Source organism: Watersipora subatra, chromosome 10 (assembly GCF_963576615.1).
Source record: "Watersipora subatra chromosome 10, tzWatSuba1.1, whole genome shotgun sequence".
NCBI lineage: Eukaryota > Metazoa > Bryozoa > Gymnolaemata > Cheilostomatida > Watersiporidae > Watersipora > Watersipora subatra.
Window position 1 is genome coordinate 24,344,164 of NC_088717.1, and position 25,140 is coordinate 24,369,303.

Below are 25,140 nucleotides of genomic sequence, written 5' to 3' on the forward strand. Positions count from 1 at the left end.
TTTTTGAGGAAACATTATTTTCTCACACTACGATTCAATCTCCAATATATGATTTCATTTCCCGATAGGTAATCAATGCGTTATGAAGCCAATATTAACCAACAGAAAACAAAGTGGTAACTTGAGAGAAAATGCATAGGACTAAAGGCGCGCAACTTGTACCGAAGAATCCAGATCTTAAAATAATTGACCATGAGACAAATACAGACCTCAGAAATCTTCCCAGGTATGCAGCATGAGTGTTTGGCTTACCAAATGTAAAATGTATTTACTTATTGAAGCAGCTAGCAAATGAGCACAAGGGAGACAATGCAGAATAACCATGTCAAACATTTACAGAAAAAAATGGTAAGCTAAGTGCACAACGAGTTCTATGAAATTGAAGGGTCAATCTTCAATACTAATAAGCGCACCAAATAATCTTTGAATAAGTTTGAAGCATCTCCAAGACCATGGCTAAATCGTCACATGAGACAAGCGTACAGACTATGAAAAAGAAAAAAAGGAACCCAGCATGCGCAACAAAAAACTTGATGAACATTTTAGCCAGCCCCGATACCTAATTCAAAAAAATGCATGTTAGGTAGAAGATAAGATGGCTGGGCTATCTGGCTATTATACTAAAATATCTGTTGTACATCCAAGGAAAAACAAAGGGCAGAAAGTACACGCTAATAAAAACCGACTGGACATTAAATTAATCGCAAATATACACATCCCATCATTTTCATTCCATTCCTTTATCAACAATCTACATTGCTGTTTCAACATCACAGCACATGCACACAACACATGCATTCATTTACGCTCTTTCATACATACACCATACCAATTTCACATCATACCTCTTCCTCTGTTCTCATACCACTGGGCCATTTCATACTGCCAAAACAAGATTGCTCGCTCTTGCTCATTTTGAAACAACCGTATCATATCATAGGTAGATGCGTCAGCGCGCGGATTCACAAGCACACAAATCACAGGGTGCTGCCGCGAGTTGGAGATGACAGAGTGCCATGGGAGGCAGCACCGTAGGCCGAACAGCCCAAAGATCTCAGTCATTCACTCTCTCACAGCTCACAACTTTCACACCAGACATTAAAAAGCAAAGTCTTTGCCGGGTGCCTGTTGGCTCGGAGGATCAAACTGAAAAGCCACTTCACTCTGTTCAGGCGCTATAGCGGGATCTTCTTCATCCTGAAACAGATGAGAATTGAGATTACAAGAAGGAAATCATACCCTATAGAGCCACGAGGAAAGATGATTTATGCTATGCACAGCGCAGTGAGCATATTTCACAAAATATGTGCAGCAGTTTCTCCCAAAATGCATTACATCAAATTCTTATAAGAGAGTACGATAATTGTGAGTCACATAACTGCATCCCGAATATAGTCCAACATCTACACCTACATACAAACTATAATTGTAAAGACATCTTCTTCCTATGTTAACACACCATGTGCCAGAGCTTTTAAATATTCTGTTACACGACTTCACTACTGTCTTGATGCAAAAGCGGAAAAGACTGGAAACCCACATTTGTGGTTTACTCTTCAGAATTTTAGATTTCATTAGATTAGTGCATGTTGACCAATTTTTTACGTTTTTCAGTGTTACACACAACTTTATAAACTTAGTCCTAAAGTAAGATTTTTAATGCTTTGTGCCTAGTTTGACAATGAACATTATGAGTATATGCTGAGTATATGCTGAGTATTTTTAAGAGCTAAACTCGGATGAAACCGAGTGAAAGTGTTCGAGTTATCAGAGCGTTCGAGTTATCAGAGCGTTCGAGTTATCAGAGCACTGTCACAAGTGCACGTAATTATCAGTAGATATTGGCAAAACTTGATCGCGGTCAAAACGCTAAAAAAAAGGCATCTTTTTCTCCTGAGCGTTTTAAACAAGATCAATTGTGCCGATTTTACTCTAGGTTCATCTAAAAGTTACCTTGGGTTGCCTTGCTTTCGAAGGGCCATGGCAAAGCGGATGTTTGGTAAAATTTGATATTTTTGCAAACCTTTAGAAAAATCGTTAACGAAAATATTTTGCCGATGATGGTAATAACGACGCTTAAGTACTAAAAGTTGATGTTTATCTCTATGGCTTGGAATAAAGTGACAACAACCGTCTCGGTAAAGCCAATGGGCAAAAAACTGTTGGAGTTGATAGAGTTCAGGTAGAGTTATCTAAAGCAATTTATCATTGCGTGGGAGCGGACCAAACAAATCCATTCGAGTTAACCAAGTGTTCGAGCAATCCGAGGGCGAGTTATCCGAGTTTGACTGTACTTAATTGCTAGTGGACTTAACATTTGATGAACTATTTCATTGTTTTTGTTATATGTGAACTTCTGCACTTGGCTCTCAAATTGATTAAAATTGTTGAAATATCCTACGTTTTACAACGAAATTCATGTCGAGTGCTGCCTTGGTATTTTAAGAATACTTACCATGTAAGCTATGCGGAATAGGTTTGTGCTGGGATGAGCAATCTTATGCTCCAGGAACAGTTCAGTAAAAGTAACGTAATTACAACAGATGTTTAATTTTCAATGAAGTTAGGTATATGGCATTGTCAATAACTTGTACAATGTTGCCTGTCATGTATAGAAATACATGACTTCATATACTGTAGAGGCGCTTATAGAGATTCATGATCTCACATACTGAAGCTTGAGTCAAATTCAAACTATTTTAGCTTAAATATTGCTTCAAATTTTATTTTTACATGTTCAGTAAACGGTCCTAATACGTATACCTTCTATAACGTAAATTCCAGATAACGAAGAATTATGTGAAGCTTTTGCTTTGTACCCCGTAAAAGATTCCATACAACGTAAAGTCAGATGAGTTCTCAAATTTGACTTGAAATGTTATCTATCTTAACGCACATGCGAGAGAAAAAACGCTGTGCGCACAGCGGTATATCTTTTTATATACAACTTCTCTGACATTCTAATTCGTCGTGTTAACTCATTCGCACCCAGGCGCGAGTTAACTCGCATATTTATAACGTAGCTATGCACCCAACGCGAGTTAACTCGCGTCTGAAATTTACCAACTCCTTGCATCGTTATTTTTAAATTATAAAAGAATATTTTTGATTAGTTAGAAAGAAAAATTTATGGCCAATCAGACAAACTTTAAAATATGCCTCTACGACGTCTCCGGCGAAAGTTATGACCAAATTAGTACACCCATCTCAGTTTCTATCAAAACCGGAAATCGTCATGCCGACTTGAAATTTTATCGTTCGTGATAATTTTTTTCAACTCCAGAAGTAAATATGCAGATTCAGAAGTGGTAAGACATTCAAAGACTGCATAAATCAAATCAAAACATTATTTTTAGTGTTTCAAAGTTTTTATTAACTTTTAATTTTGCCAATTTGTATCGTTATGCTTGAATAAAAATGCACTCTTCATGCTGCCAGCCGTAGTCGGACTAACGTTATCTTTCAGTTTCGATAGGATCATATTGATTCTTAGAGCTGTCTATGAAGTCTGAAAAGTCAAAAACAGAGTTATTGAACATATTTTTATTATTTGAAACATTTTCATGATGTTTTATTTGAGTTATATTGGCATATAGATTTGCTATGATTTTGTTTGAAGGATGATGCTCGTGAGGAAAAGTTCGAAGTTAGAGTTTCATGATTTTCATGTTCATCACTAACTGCATATGTATGAATAATAATCATAAATATGTATTGTCTGTAATAAATGAGTAATCTCAGTCAAACTTTGTATATTTTGTAATTTTTATGGTGCAAATCTAACTTTGTTTCAGCAAATGACAATTTTTTCAAAATTGGAAATTTCCTGAAACTACCTTCTTTGAGGCACGGATCTACATAAAAGTGATACAAGGTGTCTATATAAATGTAATGTATTTTGAAAGAGGAAACTTGGTTGGTTCTTTTGAAATTTGATTGAATAAATTATCTCAAGGCTGTCTCCTGTAGTAGTAATTTGAATTACGACAATTTTCTGAAAAATTAGCGGTATCTGGGGCTGATCGCCTAGAAATTCGTCGGGTGCGAATGAGTTAAGTCATAGGAAACATTGACAAAACAGAGAATAGGGTAGCTGTGCAATTGTTAATAAATACTTAAAGGTGATCAATTGGTGCAGGTGTTACAACATCGGTCCACCAATCTGAATGTCGCGAGATGGGAGTATTGTCAAAAGTCATCTTTTATCTGAACTTTGAACCCAGGATACAGATAAACAATGAACAGATAGTACTGATCTTGTAATAGTAAAAAAAACATTTTTTTTTAAATATTTGTTATTAATTTTACTTTGCGGTTTAGTAAAAATAAGCAGATTGTTGTATATGAACAACAAAAATGTGCACCCCAACCAACTTGATGTAAAATTACCGCAATAATTGTCTATAAAACCAATTAAAATAATAAGAAAAAGGAGAAAAGTTGTCGATGCAAGCCAATAATACTGCAGTTACGGCACAGCTCACCAATTAAAAAGTCAAGTCCAGGTTTTTCTTTGTGCATGGCCAAAGGGGTGAGTTTGAGATAATCTTGGAACAGATTAGGCAATTTCCATGTATTTTACTGTTCGTAAAATGTAAAATCCTATAACGTAAACTTTCCTGGAACGGATTATTTACACGTACGTTGTAGGAGCGCTTACTGTAATTTTACATATTTGTGATATGCTATTGAGCACAGCCACCTAAACTCCATCAGTCTTTACACTTTCACTCATAAAACATCAATGCTTTGAAAAATGTCAAGTTCTGTACTTTGAAAACAGCTTTGAATGTGGAGTCAAAAAGCTGTTGAAACTTTATCTAGCATTTCGGCACACTTGGATACTGAGGCTATCATAGGTAGAGGTTTGACTATAGTTCTATGTAAAGCATCTAAACTGGGGGAGATGTGGACTACGCCACCAAATGGAGTCGATTGATTCAAAACCAAGCTCGGTTATTCCAAGTCACAAACCCCCAAGGTTATAACATGTCCACAACTTCAGCGTAAAAAGGTTGGCCGGGCCATCTCAGAGATGGCTTTAACCTTGTATAGCAGTACAAGAAATTAGCACAAAACAAGAGATGATGCACTCACATCACCAGAGAAGAAAGTGTCGATGATGCTGAAAGCCATCCTATAAATCTCCTGATTGTCATGATTCTGCAAGGCCTCAATTTTGTCGAGGCCACCACACTCCTCAATAAGGGCACCCACATCTGGACTGTTCTCATCGGCAGTGCTCGGACCGGCAACCTTAAGGATGTTGTTTAGACCGTCCAGGACCACCTGCACTATCTGAGAGTCCTTTACGGAGAGCATGTTGCAAAATGGCAAAACCACCCCCTGGTTGACAATATAGTCCACCTGCTCCTTGCTGCCGCTGATGGCCAGATTACTTATTGCCCACGCAGCCTCCTTTTGGGTCTGGAAATCACTCTGCAAAAACCTCAGTAGAGTAAAAACAACGCTACATCTCTTACCTGATATTTACTTAACTCACATCTCAAAGCGCGAGTAAAAATAGATGAGATGAAGAATCATTGAATAACCCAGACTATAGCTCAATGAAAGTTTGCCTCTCATTGATGTTGTACATATGTATCTGTAAGGCATTTGGCTCTCCAGTAGTCCACCACTTAGCAAGACAACATTACACGGGAGTAAACGTTTACAAGAAGATATATACCTTTGAAAGATGATGTATGACAAGAGGAATAAGCCCTGAGTCAATGACCAGCTGAATCTGATCCCTGCTACCGGCTGTTATGTTGCTAAGGAACCAAACAGCCTCCTTGTTAATCTTCTCTTTGTGATGCGTGAGGAGGGCAGGGAAATGTGTGAGGGCTCCGCTATTAAGCACATGCTGAGTCTGGTCATCAGTACCAGTAACGATGTTTCCAACGGCTCTCAGGGCAGCAGTCTGCAGACAGGAGATTCCAATAACCGTCTTTGAGAATACTAATATTTGAGAAGAGCTCAATAAAAAGTGTGTTAGACAACCGCAATTATTTTAATTAAGTAGAGTTGATTGGGGACTGCCATATTATAAACACAATATAATAAAATAATAGTTTTCGCAAATATCTCTCAAATTGAAGGTATTGTTCAAATTAGTTGAGCAGATAACACAAGTGTTACCATGTAGCCCTGCCAGGGCTAACTTCACATAAGGACGCAAAAGAAATAAGGTGACGAGTGCCAGTTTTACATTTATGCACGGCGCACCAACTAAAGTAAGCTCAATGTTCTTACTATCAATCGCTTACAAACAGAAACAGCTGAAATTTTAGGAAAACTAATAATTCCCATTCCGAAACAGTTTTAGTTATCGAAAATGCTACCGAAAGAGCCAAAATCATCATTTCAAAGTTTGTGCAATACCCCTACAATTTTTATTATTCATACAAACTTAGCTTTCACTAAGATGGGTTTTAAAACTTGTTTAATGTGCTCATATCTATTAAAAGGCAACAGTTATGGCTTAGAATAAGGGCAGCAAGAATGAAGCGATGTTGAGCATACACTCTTGGGCTACAGTTCATACCCCCTTAGTCTATAGTTCATACCCCCTTGGTCTACAGTCTATCTGTTGCTGCTCACACGAGAAGTTGAAATTTACACAAGGAAATACTCCACACAGGCTACACCTTCATCGTACATGATACAAACAGTATATAAGCTACATGTAGATATTGCTGGACTAATGATTCACAAATCCTGTCTTTTTTAAATAGTAAAGATACTACTACGCTAAAAAATTTAAACTTCGTGGCCTGTAGGTCTGGTCAGTTGTTTACGAGAAAATGTGTTTGAAAACTACTTAACTAAAAATACAACCTGAGATGTATAGTGATACCTGATAGCAGAAGTAGCCGACAATTAGATAACTATGTAGTTATGCCTTGACCATTAAAATAATATAGGATAAGAGCGAGTGAAGAGCCAACTATGATTCTTAAAGTTTGGAAAAAAACAAATATTGTGATCTACAACTGCGATAGACATACCTGTACTTTGACTTCAGGAGACGCTAGAAGTTCAACAAGCTTTGGTACCACTTGAGAGTCGATGACAAGCTGAATATACTGGTTGCCTGCGTCTGTGAGGTAGGAAAGAGCCCAAACTGTGTCCACAAGTATCTGGAGAGGACACCGAGCCAACAGTAGAATATAGAAACCGAATGATCAACCAACTTCAGACTCGTTTCAAGCAGTTTGAACGCCGATCTTAGCAAGTTAAATATAAAGAGCATAGCCATATTTATAATGATGAAGCCTGTCACCTACATGAAATTTGATATTCTGTTATTCCTGAAACACAGCCAGAACATTCTTGAATGTTTTTATTGTCTTTACACTTGAAGGTTGACTTGCAACAAAATTTACATTACAGTTCTTTGGTATCAAAAGATTCACCATGTCTTACTCTGTTGAGCTGTAGGTGCAATATATGTGGAAATGTAATTAAAAGCTCTTAAAACTTCAAAAACGAACAGTTAATCACAGCCATCACGAAAATGTGATAAGTTGGAATCTCCTTATTTCGACGACGTACTCAAACTTATTGTTTTGACACGTGATGTTATCACGTGAAATTAAAGGTTCAATATAAAACATCTCGTAGCACTAGTTTATGACAAACAATTTGGATTCTACCAGAAAGCCCATACCTAATATAGATACTCGCTACTTTACAGTGTCGTTTCAGCCTGGTATAATTATTTAGTCGTAATCTGACCATGTGACCCATACTTCTGTCAAATAGCGCGAACAATTTCTGCAGCATTTCTCGACTATCACAGGTGACCAAGGTCTCGACATGTTTGTCAGAGGATGATATGCACTCCTTCGAGTTAAGGTTAAAAAATTGAACGAATTGTTATGGTGGGTTTTGAGATATCAGGGCTCAAAGTAACAGCATTACAATGATGATGAAATAGATGCGTAAGAACAATAGACATGGTTTTATTGAATGCATGAAGTATATTTGTGAAAATATTTTGACGAATGAAGTTGTATGAAAGTGTAAACAGAAGCCATCGTTCAACTACGTCCCATTTGAGCCATTTTGAAAAGGTATTCCACTCTACGGCGTTTCGTGATGGCTGTGTTTTTGTGACATCATTATATCACGGTCCGCCATCTTTGTAGACAACTTTTACCATTGAAAACACGAAGCTTCTGCAATTAATTTTTGTGAACAATGCTGTTGTTCGCAATTTTGCATCGTGACGCTGAACACTTTTTTTTTCGAAATCTCAATATAATATCAAAATAACACACAAAATACTATTCAATAACGTAAAGTGAATCACGATTTTTTTGTCTACAAATATGGCAGCGTTTCCGCGAGCAAGCGCATGCGCAGACGAATTGATGACATAAAAAAAAAACGATGGATAGTTCTAAATGAATCTCTGAAATCTCTTGCTCATACTAGTCAACACTTACAAGTACTTTTGTGTTGACACTTGAAAACTGGAACATGTTTCATGAGCCTACCCTTAACACATCATTGGACTTCAACAAAGATAAATTTGATTTATGTACTGTTTATAATCATATTAGCATGTGAAGACCCAACAAAATGAGCTTACAATGAGTAGCAGTAGTAATCTATATATTATTCATACATGTTATTATATATATGTTATTATATATGTTAATATATCTTTTATTACATATTTCATGATATATTTATTATATATGCTTGTAAATGAACAATTTAGTATATTATCAATCTTATTTATTAAAGAAACTCAACATCATGATTATCTTAGTTCTGCCGCGAATGCCTTTTGTACATCGAGAATACAACTCCAAAGCCCGCTAGAGCGAGAGAAAAGAGCAGAAGAATAGACATACATTGGTGTCAGAGTGGTTGATGAGTACGCATAGAGCTGGTAGTAGCCTAGTAACTGTTTCTATTGGAGGTGGTGGTTCCTTGTTTCTGCAAAGGTTAACTATTACCCATGTGACGTTCCTGAGAAAGGTCATAGGAATGGCATCGTTGATGAACTTGAGCAGTGGCTCAACCACCCCTAACTGTATCACATAATCTCTGCACTGCGGACCATCTCCTACAATGTATAATACGAAGTTGAGCACGTGAAACAAAACACTGTGAAACTCGGATAACTCAGACTTCACGGGACCGAGCGAGAGCGTTCGAGTTATCAGAGCACTGTCACAAGTCCATGTATTTATTAGTAGATACATGTACATATACAAACTATACATAAATCAAAAGCATTGACTGCTTTTTACAAGTTCAAGGGCCTCTCATTGGAAGTTTTAAAAATTTTTATCAGAAAGTATAAATATTTTGCCATCACTTGAGATTTGTTGTTTTAGGTGATGTGACTGCCAGGCCGTTCTCAGGTTAAAATGGCAAAACTTGATCGCGGTTAAAACGCTAAGAAAAAGACATCTTTTTCTCCTGAGTGTTTTAACCAAGATCAATTTTGCCGATTTTACTTTATTATTATTACAAATTTATCCGAAGGTTACCTCATTTTTCCTTGCTTTGGAAGGGCCATCGGGAAGCGGATGTTTAGTAAAATTTGATTTTTTTTGCAAAATTTAGAGAAGTCGTTAACGAAAATATTTTGACGATGATGATAATAACGACGCCGAAGAACTACTAAAAGTTAATGTTCATCAAAGTGAATATCAGAATAATCAGAATAAAGTGATATTCTAAAGTGATAACAACCATCTCGGTAGCCGTTGGGCAAAAAACTGTTCAAGTTAACGATGTTGAGGTCGAGTTATCTAAAGCAATTTATCATTGCATGGGAACGGACCAAAGAATCCGTTCGAGTTAACCATGTGTTCGAGTTATCCGAGTTTGACTGTACATTCTTGAAACTTTGTCAAAGTGTGAATTACGAAGTACACCAAAATTCTGCAAATGACTGCTTGACAGAAAAAAAAACTAGCAAAGAACTAGCCATCAGGAATCTACCATACCTGTTAGACTTGGACCAAATGTGAAAATGACTACTCAAGTGTTCTGTGTGCACAAGTATTAAATGATTTAGATGAGATTGACACGCAGCAATCAAGTGTTTTTCGAGAAGACAACTCCACAAAGAAAAATATTAGGCATCAAATGTATTTACTATAGCAGTAAGAGTGCATATAGAAGAATTTGCAATGACCAAGCCTATGAATGTGTAAAGCAGCGGAAATGCTTTCAAAATAGACAACCTTATTTCACTCTGTGATGACGAACTAGCGGAAAAATGATTTAAGGCACAGGCTATACAAACAGTAATGTCTGTGGTGCCGTTGTTCTTATAACTGCTTAGAACCCTAAGTTTACTTAATTGGAGCTGACAATACTGAGCTAAATGGAAACACCCTCTTACCGAGTTCAAATTTCTTTAGCTGCATATTGTAAAACAATAGAGAAATGTTATGCCTTGTCATAGTTACAAACCATTTTCTGTTAGCATCGCAAGAGTTTCAATGTCATAGATGCTGATTAACTGATCGTTGTCTCACACTATTCTTTTAACATAACGCTAGATGTTTAGCAGAGATGTTTATGAAGCTTTGAAAGACGCCTCGATTAATTTCAATTCGTATCAAAAAATTAACAATTAAATTTCCAATTCTTTTGCATCATGTCGTGTAAGAATTGATGCAATTCATAATTAGTCGGAAAAACATCCCAATTCAACTCTCAATTATTTAGCTATTTTAATTTCAATGATTCAATTCTCTCAAATAAACTAAATAAACTTTAGGAATTCTTACAAAAATTGACACAATGCAATATAACAAAATAACAATGAGCCACAATCGCTAATTTAGCTAAACGCATTAGCTCAGTCTATAGACTGTTTGTGTAGCAAATATCAACTGTTTCACTAGGGATTTGATTGCTTTTTCAGGTGGAATTCAGTCGTGTCTATCATTTTTTTGCGGGCATACACTCAGTACTTTTGCTGTAAACGCAGAGTTTCTGTCACATAACTATCAATTTAAAATTTTTAGAACCAGCAAAATTCTGCACAAGAATCAATGCGTTTGAAAAACTAAAGGGATGTTTAATATTTTTGTATCTTAGAGAAACCGGCTGCAAAAGAAAAACGCAGTTTGCCTTTGCGGTTTGACCAAAATGCCTTTGTAGTTTGACCAATATGTCTTTGCAGTTTGACCAATATGCTTTGCAGTTTGACCAAAGCGCAGACACACATTACAGTAGACGCTCCTATAACATATCTCCTATAACTTAAATTCCAGGTGACGTAAAAAAATTATGCAAAGTTTTTGCTTCGTTTTACGCAAAAAAAATTCTATATAAGGTGAAGTGTCAAGTAGGGGCAACTTCTCAAATTCGATTTGAATGGTAATATTCCCTTCCTTGAATGGAAACTTCCTAAATTTATTGTGGCAAAGTTTTGGGTGGATCTGATAACTCTGCAATCTGTGATCATTGTTTTTGCATAGATACAAAGGCAAGTCATTATAAAGGCTTTTCAGGAGAATGAACAATATTCGTGAGCAACTATAAAGCCTATAAATAAGCTTGTCAGTGCACAGACAAACCATAGAGCGAGTGTGTAGTAAATATTATTGACCAATAAAACATGCGGGGCGATTTCAAAGTCTTTGAAAACGTGTGCCGCGGGCAACATGGGATTGCAGTGACATCGTCGCTTTGGCGCACATAAAGTAACAGAGTGTGTTACTTAAACATCACTGTCTGCGATGGAATTTCCGTCAACGCGGTAATTATAAAGGGAGGGGCTGGTGCATTTTGAGTTGTTTTGCTAATTGAAAATAGAGAATCGAATCGATTGTTCTATGGTGACAATAGAGGACTCAATTCTAACTGGTAAGATGCTCTGACTCAATACAATTCTACAATAAGTATAAGATACCAGAGAATCAATTATTTTCAATATATTTGTGAGATGAGCATTAAGACTTGCTCGAGCAAGCATCTTAACTCGAGTGTCTATCTCTCATTGTTAGCTCTACAGAATTATCCACACCAACTGTATATGCACACCGAAAGAAAATTCTTCCAATTCTAATTCACGTAAGAACAGAAATTGTGTGTTTAGGCTCTAAGTCACCTTGAATAAATAACAAGTCCCTAAACCACCATGATGCACCCGTCTTACAGCTATGGTTCTGGTGTTATAATGCTGTGCAAGTCTAGGTGATGCAACAGGTTTGGCAAATGAGTGACAGTTAGGAATGGTGTCAATTTAATGCTGTAATATTTGCACATTATCTAGACAACTTCCTAACCATTGAGAGATAAATATATTTCACGTATATAATACATACCGTACATGTCAGTTCCAGTATGCACATGAACTTTCCAAAGCTATATTTTACTGACCAGATTTAATTGGAACAAAATTTTTTAAATTATTCCAAAGTAACTCATAGCAACAATAATTAATAGCAAACTAAAAGAAAAATTTTCAAACTTAAAAAACTTTGTTGTTGTTAGTAGCCTTTTTGTAAGAGAAAAATGAGTAAACAACTCCAATTCTGTGTTACAAATAGTCTCAACTCATTCGAGAATTTCTCGGCATACAAATGTCATCAAAAATGTGAAATTTTAACAAATATTTGGCTAGTTTTGTCAGTTAATGAGAAAACGCTGGAAAATTTAGCAACAAAAAATACGCAATTATAGAAAAATAAGACATTGACCAGCTAAGTTTACTTGAACTGGACCAAGTTTGAGTAGGAGTGAGTCACACCTCAGACCTACATTATCTACCACCATACCTACCGAAGCATCGTCTACAGTTTTGCAAACGCAGCTCTAATAAAAATCAGCAACGAAATCCTCTTTTCAATGTTTAATTCCTCGTCAATTTACTTTCTCATGCTTTACTTGTTTGCTCTCACGCACCACAAGCCAAGAGAATCACGGAATGAATTAACTTAATGCGCAGAATTTTCTTCTACACTACAGAATATTTTGTTTGATATAAAGTATATAATTTAAGGTAGTTAAAATAATCATTTACATAAGATTTTTTAGTTTTTAATGTTTTGTTGTAACTGAATGCGTACTTTCCGGTTAGCGAGAGAACTATTTATGAAACGGATTCACTTCTACTAATACGAGTGGCCCCTAAAGCTGTGCAGATATATTCTGTTCATTATCACTGATTCTAAGTCGGCGAACCTTTTAATCAATTCTGCAGACAAACTAAAGGTTCGCATTGAATAGCAAATGGAACAATAAAATTCTGACTAGTTGTCTTTGGAACATCAGAACAAGATTATTTTCCAGAAGAATTTGTACATATTTTTGGTGCAGTAATTTCCAGAGGTTTATGCTTTGAGAATTTTAAATTTTAACCCTTTCGCAGGCGATTTTTCTTGGGCTATTTGAGACCCCATGGGCAAATTAAATTTTCACAAATCGATTTAAAAAATCATTGATACATTCTTATTTATGATATTGTAAACAGGTATTATGTTTTTATGATACAGGTAAATACAAATAAACATGTTTCATGTTAATTCTTCATATAACTGTTTCTCTAGCTAAGGTACTTTTGGAAGCATTTGACATTGCAGAGGCCTACATCGCAGTCTTGACACCATGTGCTTATTTTTGTTTCTCTATAGCCTTGCCTTTAGCTTTTGGAGGATGCCATGACAGTAAAAGAAAGTTTTTTGCACTCTTTTTTTGCAAGGAAAACATTCAGAAAGCAGAAACAAGCTAAAAACAAAATTCCCAATTTTATCTAAATACGTTTTTATTTCAGATTTTTCATTCATTTAGTATTGCAAAAACGATCGTTTTTTTTCTCAGAACGGCTTATTTTTTATTGTTAACAGAGACCAATCTAGTTTACTGGTGAAAATAAATTAAGCAAAAAAGACAATTAGCTAACCAGAAATCAATTTATAAAAAACGTTTATGTGGCAACATAATAGTCGCTCTGCCCACTAGCGTTAGTATCGCAAAACACCAAAAATGTCACTTTGCCTGCAAAAGGGTTAAATAAAATTTGTAGATATGTCGTACAAGAGAAGTTGATGGGACGTATTGACAGCCATTTGATCTGAAGCTCCATCAGAGAATGAGATCGTTACACAGGCCTAACTTTAATAAAAACCAAGACTTACCTATAATATTTCCTAGAGCCCAAACTGCTTGCTCACAAACATTTTGATGTGGAGAGTAAAGCAACCTTAAAAACAGCGTTACGGCACCACATTCAACCACAGCCCGCGTCTGTTCAGATGTACCCGAAGCTATGTTGGTGAGAGCCCAGGCTGCCTCAAACTGTAGACTGGCGCTGAAAAAGAAGTTGCTCATAGAACTAATGTATGAAGATAACTGTACTGCTCATAGAAAGAAAACATCTATTTTGAACATTTCCAAAATATCTCCGAGACAAAAAATCACAACTGAATAACGGTGGCAGAAAGAACTGCGAAAAGCAGAAAAATGACCAGCAACTACAAACTTTGATAGCAATTCTGAAAGAATCGTATAGCAGTTCTCCTTTGGTTTAAGGCTCGTACACACCGTATCCCGGTATATCGACAGTAATGCCACACTACATCGGTGATCGCGTGTGAGAACATCGTTTACACTATCACAAACACATCTGTGTTTACACCAGCGAATAGTCTGAAGCATAACATTTTTATTATGCAATGGAGTCGGAGAAACAATGAAATACTGGTCTCGCAGCCGCTATCATGAAGGGAAATATAGATCAAACAATCTGTGACAGACAACCGCCATCACACCGCTGTTGTGGATGCATATTGCACTTGCTGTTGTGGATGTATATTGCACCTGCTGTTGTGGATGCATATTGCACCTGCTGTTGTGGATGCATATTGCACCTGCTGTTGTGGATGTATATTGCACCTGCTGTTGTGGATGTATATTGCACCTGCTGTTGTGGATGTATATTGCACCTGCTGTTGTGGATGTATATTGCACCTGCTGTTATGGATGTATATTGCACCTGCTGTTGTGGATGTATATTGCACTTGCTGTTGTGGATGCATATTGCACTTGCTGTTGCGGATGCATATTGCACCTGCTGTTGCGGATGTATATTGCACCTGCTGTTGTGGATGTATATTGCACCTGCTGTTGTAGATGTATATTGCACCTGCTGTTGTAGATGTATATTGCACCTGCTGTTGTGGATGTATATTGCACCTGCTGTTGTGGATGTATAATGCACCTGCTGTCATGGATGCATATTGCACCTGCTGTTGTGGATGCATGGTAAAATATCAGGAAAGTTAGAGAGCTGGAATGTAACCCGACATATTTGCAATGCCATTGGTCTACGGTGTAAAGGTGTATGAATAATGGCCGAAAGTGTGTACCAGGGATACAGTGTATACCAGCCTTGAGGAAATTAAAAGTGGCTTGGAAAAGACAAGGCACTGAAAATAAAGGCATTTGTCACACAAAACTAATTGTATATTAGCCAATCAGCTGCCTTATGACGACAGCGCCAGACAAAATAGTGGGGACCCAATCAGCAATGTATGGCATTTCATCTTTCGACATGAATTACTTTCCAAGTCTTTACAGATAGATCCCAAAACTATATAGATTCTGATTCCTTATACTGTTAATAATCTAATGAGTATAATTTTATTACTTTAATCAAGTTAAACACCATTCAACTGAGCATTTCAACAAGCATCACCGATTGTAATAGTTTTAATAAAAAAGTTTCTCTAATTAGAACTCACTAGTATTCTTTTTCAGACCTTTGATCAGTTCTTTGTAATATGTTGGCCTTGAAAAAGGTCGCTGGTGTCAGGAAATTAGTTTTAGTATTTGGTGCACTAACGCTTCAACAAGTGCCTGTTGACAATCCTCCAAAAATTTGAGTTACAATGAAAATTGTTCAAAAAAGAGAGAAGAAATTGAAAAAAAATTTTTAAAACAAGATTGCTTGGGTTCCTTAGAGTCTAAGCATTCTATTGATATATGAATATCCATAATATCTGGACGAAAGAAACCAAATATATTGAGATAACAAACTTGGTCTGCATTGCCTATCAATAGCATTGCCGTTACAATAGTATTTTAACAGACTGGAACTGTTCTTGAAAGTGCCGAGCAAGATATTTTCCAAAGATTTAAACATTTATGAGATTTTCATGACTTATTGATTTCATGTACAAGGGAAGGCCAATGATAAGCATGTAGATTAACCAGTGCAAAGAATTCCACCTCCACCCAATTAACATGAGCCAGCTTGGACAAAAACCTACTTGTCATCCTTGTTGAGACACGCGACGAGGATTGGTAGAATTCCTGATGCAATCAGCTCATCTATTGGTGGATTCCTGTCACTGGAAAGCAGCTTCCTACATACACATAAAAATGTGAGTTACCAACAACTGCATACCACCACCTACTGAAGCCTAGCATACAATACCTCTACACACGCACGGAGCGCCCCACCAACCTGGCACTTTGAACTGCAGCTAGCTGAACTGACGGATCATCACTAGAGGCGTTCATGACAATATCAGAGAGCTGAGGCCTATCTCCAGCCTCATCTACCTCATCAACATCTCCCATCGGAACATTCCTCCTCTTGTTAACCGTCTCATCTCTCTTGTTCTTTCTCAACTCAACACTCGTCTGGGTTCGTTGCTGCCGGGAGGACTGCAATTAAAGTACAGTATAGATTAAATACTCTATTATGTAATTTAATTAAACCTCCATTTATGATCAGCTTTACGACTAAAATTTTCAACAAAATTTCTCTCGAGATGGGAAGTAGTTTAAAAAAAAGGATAAATATTGGGAGTGCTGCTCCAAATAGTACACCAAGTTGCTTATCCAATTGCTATGATAAGAGAAGACAGGTACGAGCTTGATGTTTTATGATTAGCAATATATTCAAATCAATGAAATTGCTTCCTTATTTCATTTTAAGCTCCACACTTTTATGTTAGCATCACCTTAATACATATATCTATATATATAATGCATATACGAAAAATAATGGTAAAAAGGCATGTGATAAATTTAAATACCACAACTATTAATAGTCACTTCCTGTAGACAATCAATGTTGTAAATGACGTTAGCCAACTACCAGGTGGTAGCAAATTATATTGCCACGTCACATATGGTAAGTTATGATGTTATTTTATCATTAATTTAAGGTTGTTGTCCTTACATTAGAAGACCAATTAATTATTGGAACCTTAATAAGGCAACACGTATCTCAAGTGTACATATAGTGGTATATTTTGTTACAGGGTAGCTCTGCATGATTACATGATACTGGCCAACTTCTCTAGTATGAAGAATAAAAATGGAAACATAAAATGGATTTCATACCGATGAATAGAGAATACCTGATCCCATGATACTTTCAAAGAAAATCTGCTGACAAGATCAATACGATAATGTAAGACTATTTATATACGCAAGACAACTTGTGTTAAAAGGTAAATAGACAACTAATGTACAGTGACAGCATAACAAACAGCAAATAAAACCAGGTTGAAACTGTGATTGGGCAATCAATGAAGTGCTTTGCCATAGCAATTCTTCTAAAAATACAATTATCTCTCATTTGTCGCGGTTAACAGGGAATTGGGGGCCTCGACAAATAAAAATCCGCAAAATAGAAACTAATAGACTCGCATGTTATGAAGTCACCTTTTCATTAATCGTAAGCATTTCTCTCTATTCATAAGATTCATTAAACAATTTGAGGGTCAAGGGCGTTTAAGAGACGTGACACACGCCTTGCGGTTAACGAAATGGTAACAAGAAAACTGATGACCACTAACACAATTACGCTCATACAGAGATCTCACTAGACAGAGTATAAAAACGATTTATGAACTATAGTTTTTTAGTTCTTTTTTAACAGCTTCCAATTTTTTTAACATATTTTACTCGGTGGAGTATCGAAACCACAAAAGCTGAACCCCGTAGTAGCAAGGGATTACTGTTCCAATTTATATTGTTTTGGAAATTCTTAAATACTGACAGTAAATCCCAGCAAGAATGGGGGCTATTAATTTCAATTAGTAACAAAAATAGTAACAATTAAGCGTTTCAATTAGTAACAAAAATAAATGGAGACTGATAAGATAAAGAGACAGGCCAATAATGTTATCAAACAAAACTGAGCGACTCACAGAGTTATCCTTTCCCTTGTTTTTAAAGAAAGCGCTGCGGTCCTTTGGATCTGCCATTATGCTGCAACAAAATGCATAGATGAATATCCAAGCGATAGGTAGATCAAAGTCACAAAACATAGTCCTATAAATTTACAACAGGTAACTGCTTTCAAATTGCAAATTTGAAGTCTTCACGCAGCTGATCAATTAAACTGCCACCTTATTCCGGTTCTGATAAGTTTTCAATTATATATCTAAGAATACATCTAGGGAAAAAACTGTTTTTTCACCCTGGTTAACCCATATGGGTGGTAATTTCTACTCTAGCTCGGGTCTCTTACCAGAGACCTGGGAGTTTGAGCACTCGCCTCAAGAACTTAGCTGTTCCCAATAGCGCACTTTTCTGCAACTCACCTGAGTTGATTACTGCCGGTATCTGGGCAAGCCACATTTTATGTGCAGGTGTTAGTGCGCCCAGTGCCCCAATGACTACTGGAATTACAGTTGTTTTTACATCCCAGGACTTTTACTCTCTTCTCCAAAAAGGAGATATCTCTCCACTTGGAGAAGAGATTGAATATATATCTTATATATACATATAAGATATATATTAACATATATATATAGTATAATGTATAATATGAAGAGTACTTTGCTGTTGGTAATCCAAATAAATCTGTTTCGAACAGATATTGGTGTGCTCCTAAGTTTCAAGTTATCAAAAGCTTTTTCAAATTATCACCTAATGAGAGCTGAAGTCAATGTCACATCAAGGTCCACAAAATTGTCATGAACCTTCGTGTGACATAATCCATGCCATGGTACAAATTACCTCACAATACCAGTATAAATATCTTCCAGAATTTCCTTTTGAACTTATATAAAGTTAGTTTAATTTGTTTTGTCAAATTAATACACATAAGCATAAAACTATACCTGACATGAGAATACTGAAAAGGCACTAAACTTAGTATAACACCTTTGTTTTAAATTTAAAAATTAGTTGACTGAAGAATAGAAAAAACATAGTTTATTAAAAAAATAAAATAAATTGAAATATTTTACCTACGCACTGCACAAAGAAATGGTAAAGGAAAAATAATGACTGATATCTTCTCTGTATATAAAATCTGTTCAAAACAGATCGGCCGTGATTACCAACAGCTAAATACTCTCCATTGTACATTATATTATTATTCACTCAACACATAGTGTATTGAGTGCTTTTTATTTGTTATTATTTACGAAACTAGCATTTTTAGCGATAATAAGTATACATAGATATATATCCCCAACAAAACACAAGTTGTACAACTCGCAAAAAATGCAGTATACGGAGCAAGAGATTTGCAACAGCATCAACCCATGCACAATGAACATTAGCCGTTATTTCTGACATTTTAAAATACATGTACTACATTTGTCAAAAGACCAGTTTAAACTACAACCAAAATAAACAAAATGTTACTGTGAGGTGATCCATCTAAAAATAATTCAAGAAATGTTTGGCGGTTTATTTGCTTTAATTTAATTAATTTAGGGTGCGAGTACATGTAGTTGTCATATGTACATGCAGATTTTGCTACATCTCTTGACTGGATAATAAGACAGTTTCAACAATTGTTGTTAGTGGCTGTCCTTCTTAAGCAATGCATGCTTTGCATTTGCTACATTTTAGCAGGTAGTAAAGCAAAGTTCATGGAAATATACTTTTATGAACTATTATCGTAAATTGATAGATTATCCTCAACCATATTCCCAAATTATATTTTTGTTGGTTACCATATTTTATCTTTCAAAGTTTTTCAATAATGAATTGCCATCTTGAAGCAATTAAATCATCAAACGTTTCTTGAATTCTTTTTAGATAGATCACCTCAGTAAAATTTCATTTATTTTGGTTTAAACCAGCTGAAAAAACCAGTTTTTATTTTTGTGAAAAACAATATTTTCATTTCCAATTGGTTCCTGTGTGATAGAAATGCAATTCTATGTAATTATTAGCTGTGGAAGTTCAATTAGCACGTAGTAGTAAGGTGGTGGTAGTAGAGCTCCAGTTGCAACTACATGAAACTCTAGCACAATGAATTATTGAATCGCATTTTCAATTGCTTTTATCAAGTGATATGATGGTCCCTTTACAGGTGAAATATGAAAACCGTATGAAATCTAATAACCTCATCATCGTCTCAAATAATGAATGAAAATTTGCTCACGTCTGGCCAGTGAGAGAGGATTCCTTATAATTCGAAATCAAAATAACAAAATCCTTCTGGGTAAAACCTTTAGGTTTGCAAACTAATATTTCATTTGGTGGACACAAGCCAAAGTTTATGGATTGTTAGAAATCAGTTTATCTAAATTTTTGCATTTCAAAAAATCAACTCTAGTGCTGGCATTGAGCGGATATTATCAACATTTGAGTTCATTCAAAAGTCAGAAACCAACTGGGCACAGACAAAGCTGCTGGAAACTTGTATTTATTTATCGTATGACCAATACCTAAGTACATATTCAGTCACACATTTTATACCGCTACGGATTTACAATTTTTTTGCTTCAATTTTAGCAATAATTGTATATCATTATGCTCTACTTTTCACTACCGCACAATTAGTCACTGGGAGTAAAATTTTTACTTATACATAGAGCTGTCAGTAATATATTCACTTTGTGTGATAAGATTTCTGCTCTGTATTACTTCATTCATGTTTAATTGAAGGTTTTCTCTGAAATTCCCACGGTTTCTTTCATTTTTCTCATAACAAATCCCACAGTACCATCTTTAACAGATGATTCCACATATGTATGTTCAATACTCAATCATGCAGCTATAGTAAGTGATGTTAATTAGACTTGAAATTACAAAAACCATGGTAAAATTATATAAACCATAAAAACTGGTGCAAAAAAAACCTGGTTTATTCGTTTTTTTTTCATAAAAACCATGGTTCTTCCCAAACCTGTTAGTGACGGAGTGACAGATTTTCGATCATCACAACTACAGCCTGAATCGAAGTCACAAAGAATACGGAGATCTTAAAACGTTTTGATCAACAATGAGAATGCTATTTAGGAACACTGTATGATGTAATAATAGCCATTTTTAGTATGTAAGTCCAAAGCTTTACAGTTTTTTCCTAAATCTTTGAAAGCAACGTCATAGAAACAATTAATGACTGTATCCGTCTAACATGTTCTACTCATAGCAGTTCCTTGGTTAACTCAGTCTGATACTTAGACGTATATGAAAATCGGTTTAGCAAAAATGCTGAGGTCGGCGGTATTAATGTCGCTCTGCTCAAAGGAGAGGGCAAAACATAGGCTACATTAGCTTGCTTCACCAGGAAAAGGGCAAAATTCTGAGCAGCTAAGCAAAAACTGAAACGCCATCCTCTATTTGAGTGCCAACTCTAATAGAACGCAACTATGGAAGAAGAGTAGAAAAATACATTGCCATTGCGCTCAAATAGCAGTCTTACGCTAAATGTGACTCAATATTTGAAACAACTTCTAGCATCTAGATTCTAAAAATGTTGGGTTTCTAGTCCATCACATAGGTACACAGTTTCAATTGCATAGTTCAATTCTAAGGAGGTTATTAATATTAAAAAATATTTCAAATCTTCTTGTATATGGTTAGAATCATAAACCCTCAGAAAACTAGTGTGGGTGGTGGTAGTCATTGAAAAAGGAAGAAAACAATGCTTTCCTTACAAATAAAACCAAAAATTTTAGAAAAGCACGAGTGAACATCTTTCGATCAACTCCATAAAAATTATATAGTTATCGTAAAAGAAAGTGACAAGAAGAAAACAGAGCTAGCAATGAATGATCACAGAGAGGTTAGAGGTGACAATTGACTATAGAAAAACAAAAACAGTTTATCAAAGTAAAAAATACAAATATAGACGTTTTATCAAGTGAATGTGGTCAATGTTAGACAATCTCGTACGTCACTATCTGTATCTCAACCTGGGTACTGTCGGTCTCTCGTATCACCAAGCTACACCTCCATTGACAAAATGACAAGAAACCATTTTTATAGTCATTGCATAGTCAGTAAGTTTCTCACATATAATTCACTTTTCTACATTTAGGTTTTAATAGCAATGTTTAATACAATGGATGTGCTTTAATTCTGCATATGATTACATGAGATAAGTAACGTTCAGTTTTTGATTCATGAAATGAATGAAACAAGTGAACGTTTCAAGTTAAATCTACATTTACTTGCTATAGAAACCTTGCAACTAGATTTTTATGAACCGACCAGAAGGAAAACGTGATTCAAACTATGTCTAGGTATCCTTATTCACTGATTGCAGCATTTAGGTTTAAACTACTTTTTCTAAATCACATCCCTTTCAAAAACTCTCTATTAAGTAACATAATAACTGATATGGTACAACCAAAACACAACATAAAAGCCTGCGAAGCACTGAACGCTGAAGGACTGAACAGATTTTGCTTTTACTTACAACCTTTATAATACCAATCTGGAAGTTGTGGATAGCTTTAAATATTTGGGCGTGATTATTACAAATACATTGAGCTGGGACCACCATATAACATCGATTTGTACCAAAGCATTACAAACCTTGGGAATGATAAAACGGGTTCTTTTTAATGCTCCTAATAAAGTAAAGAAAATCGCATATTTGACTTTATGTAGACCCGCCTTGGAGTACGCTTGTGAGGTCTGGGACCCTTTTTTAGTCAAACACATATCTCAAATTGAATTTATACAAAGAAGAGCCGTGAGATTTATATGTAATTTGAAAGGAGTTGCTAGTGTAACGGAAGCTCGAGAGAATATCCAGTTGGAAGTTTTAGAGATCAGAAGAAAACGAGCAAGACTCAACCTTTTAATAAACATTTTATCTAATAGCACACACTCAGCGCTAATTGAAAGTTTTAATTTTTTAATGTCCCAACCACACCAGTATGACACCAGATCATCTCGGTCTAACGCTCCAAAGGCAATCGCCTGCAACACAAACACATATTTTAACAGCTTCATTCCACGAACTTCTCGGGATATTAGATTGGGAGATCATTAGAACAGGAAAGTTTTATTAATTGATGTTTTAAATTCACTTGTTCAAATAGATAAATTTTTATTCTTATACAATCTATGCAAACGGTCTCCACTTCCTCCTTTTGAGGTCTCGAGACTCTTTTTAATCAGAATCAGAATGACACACTTTTCGAACTGATGACTTGACTGACTTTTCTTGACTTTTCGAAGGCCTTTGATAAGGTATCACATTCTCTGCTTATAGTTAAACTTTTAGGTGCTGGGGTCCATCATTCGATTGTTTATTGGATTCAAAATTTTTTAAGCAACCGATTTCAAAAAGTTATTATAAACGGTCATGCATCAGCACCCTTAAAAGTCCACTCTGGAGTGCCGCAGGGCTCCGTTTTGGGGCCCACACTCTTTTTAATATATATTGACAATGTCGGATCAGTTTTAAAACACTCCACCATCAGACTGTTTGCTGATGACGCTCTTCTGTACAGTCGAATTGATAATCACCATGATTGCATAAATTTTCAGTCTGACCTCACTGCCTTGGAAAATTGGGCCTCTGAGTCCAAAATGATTTTTAATGTAACAAAGTGTCAAATTGTAAATTTTAATTTCACGTCAGACTCTGGCGTCCCAGCTAAGTACAACCTTTATAATACCAATCTGGAAGTTGTGGATAGCTTTAAATATTTGGGCGTGATTATTACAAATACATTGAGCTGGGACCACCATATAACATCGATTTGTACCAAAGCATTACAAACCTTGGGAATGATAAAACGGGTTCTTTTTAATGCTCCTAATAAAGTAAAGAAAATCGCATATTTGACTTTATGTAGACCCGCCTTGGAGTACGCTTGTGAGGTCTGGGACCCTTTTTTAGTCAAACACATATCTCAAATTGAATTTATACAAAGAAGAGCCGTGAGATTTATATGTAATTTGAAAGGAGTTGCTAGTGTAACGGAAGCTCGAGAGAATATCCAGTTGGAAGTTTTAGAGATCAGAAGAAAACGAGCAAGACTCAACCTTTTAATAAACATTTTATCTAATAGCACACACTCAGCGCTAATTGAAAGTTTTAATTTTTTAATGTCCCAACCACACCAGTATGACACCAGATCATCTCGGTCTAACGCTCCAAAGGCAATCGCCTGCAACACAAACACATATTTTAACAGCTTCATTCCACGAACTTCTCGGGATATTAGATTGGGAGATCATTAGAACAGGAAAGTTTTATTAATTGATGTTTTAAATTCACTTGTTCAAATAGATAAATTTTTATTCTTATACAATCTATGCAAACGGTCTCCACTTCCTCCTTCTGAGGTCTCGAGACTCTTTTTAATCAGAATCAGAATCAGAATCAGAAACTTCCTGTCGGCATTATGGTGCCAACACAAAATTACAGGTTGCTTTAAGCAAAGCTCTTATAAAATCGTAAAAAAGGTAATTTAATTATAAATACTGTAGTAAAACAAAAATAACAATCAATCATCATTTCAACACAATTCTGATCTAGCCAACACACCAACTGAGGAACGCGTGCTTCGGTTTAACAGAGCAGTGCGCGAAGTCCCAAGAAGACAAAAGACGCATGCGCAAGAGCCAAAGGGAGGAAGCGGTAAGAAATCTACGTCAAAGCATGAGCATCCATAACAATGCTTTTAGAGGCTACAGATTAGCTGAGCTTCACTACATTTAGGCTGTCTGTGTAAGTTCTCAATCGTATTGCTAGGGCCTCTGGAACGTCTGGACGTCCTCTCAGGGCGTCCTAATCCATCGTCTATAGAAATCTTTTATTCCTTGGTCTATAGATAAGTTGAGTTTTCGGGCTATCATTTCGCGGCACTAATTATGCATTTATTTTTTGCTTGGAAACATCGCAAATACATGAATGTACTTCTAATTACTACGAGCCTCCGCATGTATTTATTGTATTTATTTATGTCTTTCAAAAGCCATGTA

General features: G+C 35.9%; 1 protein-coding gene across 1 annotated transcript; it reads right to left on the reverse strand.

Annotated features, from left to right (window-relative positions):
* Nucleotides 1–242: 242 nt before the first annotated feature.
* On the reverse strand, nucleotides 243–24,749 carry LOC137406638 (importin subunit alpha-3-like). The gene is made up of 10 exons (XM_068093245.1): nucleotides 24,704–24,749; nucleotides 18,153–18,213; nucleotides 16,454–16,656; nucleotides 16,257–16,352; nucleotides 14,124–14,296; nucleotides 8,868–9,082; nucleotides 7,011–7,142; nucleotides 5,690–5,923; nucleotides 5,098–5,439; nucleotides 243–1,197 (listed from the first exon to the last, which is right to left on the reverse strand). Exons 2-10 carry the CDS (start codon nucleotides 18,207–18,209, stop codon nucleotides 1,099–1,101), a joined length of 1,551 nt encoding a protein of 516 aa, XP_067949346.1. The 5' UTR covers nucleotides 18,210–18,213; nucleotides 24,704–24,749; the 3' UTR covers nucleotides 243–1,098.
* Between the last annotated feature and the right edge of the window lie 391 nt (nucleotides 24,750–25,140).

Coding starts and splice junctions, on each gene's coding strand:
- LOC137406638 (XM_068093245.1), bottom strand. CDS start 18,209: ATGGCAGATCCAAAGGACCGCAGCGCTTTCTTTAAAAACAAGGGAAAG. Junction 7,143..8,867: donor TCAACCACTCTGACACCAAT/GTATGTCTATTC, acceptor TGTCCTCTCCAG/ATACTTGTGGACACAGTTTG. Junction 5,924..7,010: donor CTCCTGAAGTCAAAGTACAG/GTATGTCTATCG, acceptor TCCTGTCTGCAG/ACTGCTGCCCTGAGAGCCGT.